We start from the raw sequence: 8,779 nt of genomic DNA, 5'->3' as shown, positions 1-8,779 counted from the left end.
TCTGAGCTTATTCTTTTTTAATGAATAGATTTAGACATTTCGCATTGCATATTTACACTATTACGTTCTAACCAAGTATTCTATATTGAAGCAGTTTCTCAGTTAAGGTTAAGAAAAAGGTATTCAGTATCCAAATAGTACTTTGTATCGAATTGCACGATAAGTGGTTGTCAAGTATGAATATACATGCACAAAACGATGTTCATTTTTAAAAAGTTGTAATATTTACGAAAAGGTTAGTCCTAACCCCAACTTAACCTCAATCTAACCTCAATCGAATGATGGATAAATTAATGAGTATATGTTAAATGAATAAATATAACATTTCTTTACTGATCCAACAAGATTTTATATTTGTAACCACAATAAATTCAGTGGATATAAATTCAAGAAATACAGTTTCCTGTATGCAGTTATAAATGTTTTTACGAAACATAGAAAATTTGTCATTTTTGATGTTTCGAAACTCCATTGCATATTAGCAAAAATGTAACCCCGTGTTAGTATCTTTCTTTATACTTTGTTTAGGAACCCTCTTTTGTTATAAATTGGCAAAATTAAAGTATATAAATACCTTGCCAATCGGCAATATTCGTTAGGAACGCAATCGCTACCCTACTTATAGATTATACGAATAGATGAAACATATTCTTTCCCCTTCAACTTGTTTGAATCAGTGGCGGGGCGGGAAGGAAGTAGAAGCATAGGACTGTGGCGACTATAAAACCTCATCGTAATCCGTCCGATGTCGTACTTCTAAGCACTACAGGATAGGACGAACTCTTATCACGTGTCTTTTCGAAGATCAAAGTGGACCGTGATTGAATATTACTTTTCAAAAATCGTGTCGTGCCAGGTGGCTTCGTGACTAATTAAGGATTTTCAACCTTTGCTATTGCGTAGTCATCATGAAGATTTTTGTGAGTGCAATGTATTACTCTAATCCCATTATCTTCAATTTGTTAGTCAATACTAAAATACATAATCCTTAAGATACTTCAAAAATATGTCTATAACTGTAACAAGGGGAAATTTGGAAAATGTTACGCAAGTTTTGTTCGTTATTAAAGTTATTAAATACGTTATATAGTATTTAAAATGCACATTAATGCGATTCCTGTGACGAGGTACAGTTCTTCAAGAACTTGTTCCTACTGAATAACTTTAAACAATGAAACCAAATAACTAACGTCTTTAATACATGTTCTGCCCTAACATTTTCTAAACAACTGACAGTTACAAACATTTAACGATTCTGAACCTATCGATTAACAAGAACTGTCATTCCCATTATTAACTTCCGCTAAAAAACAAATAATCTAGTGATATGTTTATCGGTCAAACATAAACGTAAACGAGTGATGTTGTTTGCTTTTTCTTAAAATTCATCTACATACGTTTTTAACAACATTTTCCTATCTCTTTGCATGTTCCCTAGCAATTACAACCATAGCATCGATCGAGTTATGAAAAATTGTTAGAATCGTTAAAGATCCCAAATGCTATACGCATCATTTTCTAAATACACTATAAATTATGTGTAATAGAAATTATAAAGATGTTTTAGTATAACTTGACTTATTTGAAACGCCTTTCTTTCAAATGTCTGGTGAATAAAATGTCTTCCAATACATGATGAATAAAACGTTGCATTACCAAAGATAACTCACATTTAATCAGAGATTGATTTATTGTACAACAATAATTATATTTAATGTAACAAACATAAACAAACATAATGTAATACAAGCTCAAGCGCACAACATTATTTCAAAAAGAAGAAGAATAAGTTAGAATTTTGATTATACAATTAAATTTAATCGCGTCACTGACTTAATTTCGTAAGTTAAAATTGTGTAGATGTATATGAGAGACAGACATTTATGCATATCGCATACATCACATTTATTGAATTCGATTGAAACCAAGTTTTCTTCTATTTGAAAGACATAATAAGTTGATAAATAGAGAAATAAATCGACAGTTTATGTGCACGTATTTTCTACTAAATAATAAAATTTCCTTAATAATGTGATATAATTAGTGTTAGACGAACAGATCGATAAGGAAGATAAAATACGCAGCGCATCAGATGCATATAATTATTCATAACTTACATAGCTGTCTGCCCACGTGCGATTCATTCTATTAGTTCTTCTTTGTTATTAATATACGATCTATGCAGTTGAGCAAGTACGCTATTCTGTGTGAAAAGCAAAGTCAATTAAAAACGTAGATATATCTGCAAATTAATTGTTATGTTATTGCAAAATGAGAAATACTCTTCCCACCTTTTCCAAAGATATTTTCATATGAACATTTCACACGGCTCTGAAAAATATTATTACTATTTATAACTAGGAATTGGTTTGCCACTTATCCCAAAAATATATATACAACTGAATTATAATACGACAAATGAAATATTAATTCATAAACCTGTCAATAAAAAATAATCAATTCCACGCTGCATGAAAAATAAGTTCATCGTCGTTTCCTTAACAGTTTATATCTTCGTCACAACTTTTTATTAGAACACTTACGAGATTCCCTTCGTATCAAGAATATTTTTCTTTCGTCATTAAATATCATTTCAACGTCGTGCTAATATGACAGACGATACTTTTTAAACATACACATACTTTCAAGGACGCACGAAAGTTTGTGAATCGAAGTATAATAAGGGAAATAAAATTGACATCTTTTTTCTTCTCTTCTGAAACATTTGAAACGTAACTTTCTCTTAAATTATGATTGTCTCCTCCGAATCTCATTTCTATACAGATTTTTGTGATCAACCGTTTCATTCTCCTGAAGGAAAAATAAAACCTTTAGGTATAATAAATTGTTTGTAAACAGACAGCTTTAAAAGGCACTTAAGCTCATTTACGTTCTCTCTTAGGTTTTTTTGGGATTCACAACGATGGTCTGTGCACAATTCAACAGGTACCCGTACAACCCTGACTACTACGGTCGACGTTTCGCTATATTACGACAGTCGCAAGATTCTTCTCCCGATGGATCGTACTCCTACAGGTGAGATCGTCCTTCCACATCGTCCTGAACGTCGACAGAACGATAAGCGTCGTCGAGGTACGTTTCCTCAAAAACAATCTCGACACGCTCGAAGAGGCTCGCTTATAATCTCAATCCTAAAAAACACTTTGTCATCTGTTCGCTTCATTCTTTGTTTGAAGTCTAATAATAGGACTCTGCATTCCTGTTACCTTAGTTTGTTACCAGGACCAACCAATGATTTATCACAATGCTATAAATATATCAGCTACTTTATATTTCATAGCTTTCACTAGAAACGTAGTCTATGTGAAAGAAAATAGAATTCGATAATGTAAGTTGATTGAAAAAATTGGCAAATGAAATATTGTCTTAGTGGATTTTAATGATATATCGTAAAATGTATACGTAATTCTGTACGTATGAAAAATGTATCAAAAATGTACAAAATTGCCTACATATCATTAAGAATAATAGAGGGAGAGAGATGCAAAAAGTATAATTTTACCCCTTGCAAGCATCTCTCTTCTTATGATTAATTAAACATACGCGATATTCATATTCCTTTGATTCTATCATAACATTACAGTAATATCTTGCTAGGCATATAAAAATTGGCAACTACTATTATGAAGTTATAAAACTTGTACGTTTGAAGGTATCGTAGAAACGTCTGCCTACGTATCCTATCTATTATATTCGTTCCATCTCCCACGCTAGAGTTTGATTTTCACGAAGTAATTATGTAAATGTGCGCATCTCGGGTATGTCCCTAACAGTTTTTGTTACATTCTGCATTGCAACATTATGTTCAGGTTAGACAGATAGCAAGAAATTTCACGATGTATTTTCTAACCAATTCAGGAATGGAATATGTTGTTAATGATTTTTCCATTGCAAATATGTACATCCGTTAATGCAAAATATAGCATAAACGATAAGTTCGAGTCGAAAGACTGCAACAGATTTTACACAGTTAACCGGTATTTGGCGGTTTGTGTAGTAACTTAACTTTCTATCGCGCTTGGATTTTCCCAACCATAATTAAATACGTTAAGGTCATGAACAAATCTAAGGTCAAGTTAACGTCTATTCTTGTAAAACACTCCAATAATTTTGATTCCTTAAGTGGGCTAGGAACTTTTATATATCTATCATAAATATCATACAATGTCCTTGTAAATCTACATATGAATATAATTATTATAATTAGTCCAACTTATATAGTGATAAAATGTTCATGACTCTAGATATCCTTAACGTAGCTGTTTAAAATTATTGAAATTTACGTCGAAATATTATCTTCTTTCTTCCTTGAATATAAAACTTTTGAATATAAAAATATCGATCTTTGTATTTAATTGTTTCAATATTATTTTTAATATTATATATATATGCATACTCTATTATATTCTCATTCTTAAAATATTCTTATTTAATATACTATTAAATTCTACTAATTCTTTATCAAAATACTAAATTGGTTCCTTTGATTATCGTAATATTTAAAAATATCAATTTGTAATCTAAATTCTATCAAACTCTATATGTTCTCTCTTCACTTATAGAAACCTCAAATATTGCATGTATTAATTCACAGATTTTTGCTCAAAAATATTAGAATTGCGAATATTTGGAAGTAGATGTTTATTAATATTTTGTCTTATTAATACGTTATCTGTCTTTGTTGTGCTAGTAATTTAAAGAAAATAATCATTTCAGTTTCAATATCAATCAGCCTGTTCCATAGCTTGTTCTGTTAAATGCAACGCACGAACAAATACAAATTTAAAATGAAGAGTACGGAAGCGTAAACAGAGAAGTGAAAAAGAAGGAAAGGAAGGACTTACAGGATATTCAGCTGTGAAAAGATATATAATTAGCTTTGATGTTAATCATTCGTGTTAGTCGGCTGCGCAGTTAGCAATAATACATTACACAATAGAATAATTACGATCGACCTACCTACTTACCTACCTACCTACCTACTTGGTAGCCGCTGTCTACTTACTGTACGTACAATCCGAAGATCCGAAGATATAATTCTTAACGAATCGGGCCAACTACCAAATTCGTCTTGCATTTTGGAGGTGGCACTTTTACGAAACGACAGCCCCTCAAAAAATAACCGGTATTGATCTCATTTTTCATATTCACCTATTTCCACATGTATAATAACTTCCTATTAATTATCCACTCATAGCTAATCGGCATTTGATCAAGTTAAAGTATACTTCACAAATCTTCGAACTCGATTTTCTCAGAAACGAAGCGTTGTATGAAAGAGTTTTGTTTTCTACTCTCTACTATGTATCTTTAATATACATTTATATCTGTAACAATCGATCTTTTCCTTTCTTTTCTTCCGCAAGTATACTAAAACTACAATATAGTTATAACGAAATAAGATTATAAAGCAACATAAAATTTTATTTACAATATACGCGATAAATTAATTCGCAAAACTAGAAAATGGATATTTGTAGTATTATAATAATATTATAATGTTGTACGAAAAAATTGCATTATATTTTTATAGCACGATAAAGCACGATATGGAAAGGTTTCTAAATTGTCTGTGTATATTGTTATAGTTACGATACAGAAAATGGTATATCCGTAGCAGAACAAGGCGTTCCAAAGTATATTGGACCAAATCAAATTGAATCTGTACGAGGACAATTTAGTTATACCGCACCGGATGGTACACCGATTTTGGTTACTTACACCGCTGACGAGAATGGTTTTCAACCTAACGGTGCTCATTTGCCAACACCACCACCGATTCCAGTAGCGATACAACGTGCTTTGGCTCATAACGCGGCTCACCCTGAAGAAGAAGAACCCTACAGAAGATACTGATCGAGATGAGACATGTACTAGCTGCCGGAAGCTCATGTGTAATAAATTGGAACAATGCAACATAGACGAAAGAAGACTTTTACAACCGTAAGCGATAATCCTTGATAAATTTCTGACATGCGATATCTGAATGCATTCCCGTAAATTCAGTTTATTCAATCTTTACAATGGCATTCTCAATATTATTCTACTGTGTTTTAAATATAAGAAAACTGATTGAGATTTGTCGTTATAATTTCAAATTCATAACAAGTGATTAAGTTTCGGTACAATGATGTTAAAATACTTCTAATTAAAACTGTGCATTCCAAAATATCGTTAGTTGAAATAAAATTCTTGTGAAAACATTATTAGGAGGTTGTTTACTGAATTTATGCAATTTCGTAAGATCTCGTGTCATAAACGACATTTCCAGTTGTGCATCAAAGTATCAAATACACTTTCTATGTTGTGTTGTCTAATCTACCGATGTCGTTCTAATCTACTGATCATATTGACCTTGTTCTAAATGCCTGCCACGAACATCATATACTAGAATGTCGCTTTATAAATCCTAATATGAAAAGACTACTGCTAATTTTAGTAAACTTGTATTTTCTACGTCCTTCAATCTCGTTTACTATACGTTATTTCTTTGCACGTAATACTAGTAACTTTTGCAAGTGTACTATTTTTATGTATGCCGACAAAGGTGCAAAGAAAATGATGAAATAAAAGAATTATGGAAAAGAAAGAAGGGGAGGAATACGTTTTATTTTACATTTTATTATAATGTATATTATGTATGTATAAATAAACATTGATGTCGCCATCATTCGTGTGTTGTATACTTTACTGATTTTACTAAAAAACAACGAGAAGTTTAAAAGGAAAAATAAATAAATGTGCACGTTAGCATTTGTGGTTAGCAGACTTTCAGTCTGCACGATGCTTTGTATCTTAACTTGAAAGTAATTTTGGAAAAATGACAGTATTCTTTCGGATCCTCTGATTATCTCGCAAGTGTTTTATACTTTCCATAATTTAGGCTATATCGAAATAAGTTATACAAACATATATTATTAGCTACACTAACTCGTAAGCATCCTCCGTATGCTAAAAATCATCATTGCCCACGCTATGAATACGCACTTATGGCGTTAGGCTACTAATATCTTGGAGCGAACAAAGAGATATCTATGTAGCCTAACCTAAAATCGTATAACCTAAAATAGTCGCTAATGATCTTGTAGTTGATGCGACTATGTATAACTAACACACACTACCTTACGAAAATGTACGGACACCCAAAAATAATAGTATTTTTGACAGAATATAAATTAGTTTCAAAGCTAGAAAAAGGGTGACTCGAGATTCCTTTATTACAGCTACCGTTGAGTATCACGGCACGATAAACGAATAATCCAAAAAAGAGGGGATTATTTGGGATTATATCGGTGCCATGATTTTGGAACGGAATTTTGTGCCAAATGATACAATTACAATAAAATCTCAACTTGAGCGGATAATTAGCTTCTAGGATATCAAAGATCGAAGAAATCAAAATTCATTAACGCGGCAGCCTTTACGAACTTCAATATGCGGACTTTAGGCCAGTTCGATACTTTAAAAATTTCCAAGGGTTTTGGCAACTACTAACGACGAATTGAAGGATTTTCAAAATTCATAATGATCCTTTCCACGTGCTGAACGATACGATCTTGTGATCAAAAAGTGCGTGCAATTTTGTAATTTTCCGATTTAGAAAGTGCCGATTGAAAAGGCGATTATTTTATGTCGTTGATTCACTCGTTTGTGACTTACTTCGGTTTGCTTATTCAGATTGATCGATTACGTATCTCAGATTTTGTTTTCTATTAAGTAAGTTGTAGCCTTGTGATGTCGGAGGGGGCTCGGTGTGTCGCTCGTAGCGGTTCTCGGACCCCCCTCGATCGCATCAGAGACGGTCATCGTGGAGGTTTTAGCCGGTTGGAGTCCGACACTCCACGTAAGAAAAGAAAAAAAAGAAGCCTTGTGATGTCATCGATTTTGTGAATGCTTGAAACGAAATCTGCTCACGCGTCATTACTCGTTCGAAACTTCTCGGTAAGGCTCCGGTTATGATCTCTCAACTACCCCCAGATCAATATAAATGGACATGATAGAGCTATTATTCGCCAGATATGGCACTGTACGACTTCTTTCTATTTTTACAAAACTGAAGAAAATCTGTGAAAAAACAACGATCTCAAAGCATTAACCCTTTCGCATCGGCAGTCCAGTCCGCCAGTCTCTCCCTGTACGGAGGCGCGCGCCACAAATGCGCACAGTGGCGTGATTGCTGTATAAATGTTTTCCTAAGTCTTAAATAACAACTGTGCTGAATAAAACAACAATAAAATAATCTTTGCTCCAATATGATAAGTATAATTTACATCTTTAATATGAAAAGGCTTACAAAATTACAGGTAATATATTACATATTTACATATTTATATATTATTGACTACAGATGGCACTGGTGTATGCCTGATATATGGGGTGCCGATCGTCACGTGGTCGTCGCCTATAAGCGGCACCCGTACCCACAGGTTATGTAGCCGGCGCCGCCTATAAGCGGCACCCGTACACACAGGTTATTTAGCCGGTGCCGCCTATAAGCGGCACCTGTACACACAAGTTATGTAGCCGACGCCGCCTATAAGCGGCACCTGTACACACAGGTTATGTAGCCGGCGCCGCCTATAAGCGGCACCCGAAGCGAAAGGGTTAAAGACATGAAACGAAAAACGTTGTGCGAGCAAAGAAGCATACGACGAAGTGAATTGCAAAAATGTTTCATGGACTGGTAAAATTGTTGACAAAAATGTATTATCGTTAATGGGGACTACTTTGAAGGGGCCAATATAAATATTGACGAATA

At 33.3% G+C, this 8,779-nt stretch overlaps 1 protein-coding gene across 1 annotated transcript; it reads left to right on the top strand.

The window, feature by feature from the left end:
• Positions 1-748: 748 nt before the first annotated feature.
• Positions 749-6,227, top strand: LOC122574175 (endocuticle structural glycoprotein SgAbd-1-like). Its single transcript, XM_043741428.1, has 3 exons — positions 749-920; positions 2,903-3,036; positions 5,610-6,227. The coding sequence occupies exons 1-3, from the start codon at positions 909-911 to the stop codon at positions 5,875-5,877; spliced, it is 414 nt and encodes a 137-aa protein (XP_043597363.1). The 5' UTR covers positions 749-908; the 3' UTR covers positions 5,878-6,227.
• Positions 6,228-8,779: the final 2,552 nt, after the last annotated feature.

This window comes from Bombus pyrosoma, linkage group LG13 (genome assembly GCF_014825855.1).
Source record: "Bombus pyrosoma isolate SC7728 linkage group LG13, ASM1482585v1, whole genome shotgun sequence".
Taxonomy (NCBI): Eukaryota; Metazoa; Arthropoda; class Insecta; order Hymenoptera; family Apidae; genus Bombus; species Bombus pyrosoma.
Note: the sequence above shows the minus strand (reverse complement) of the source record. Positions and strands in the feature narration are given on the sequence as shown.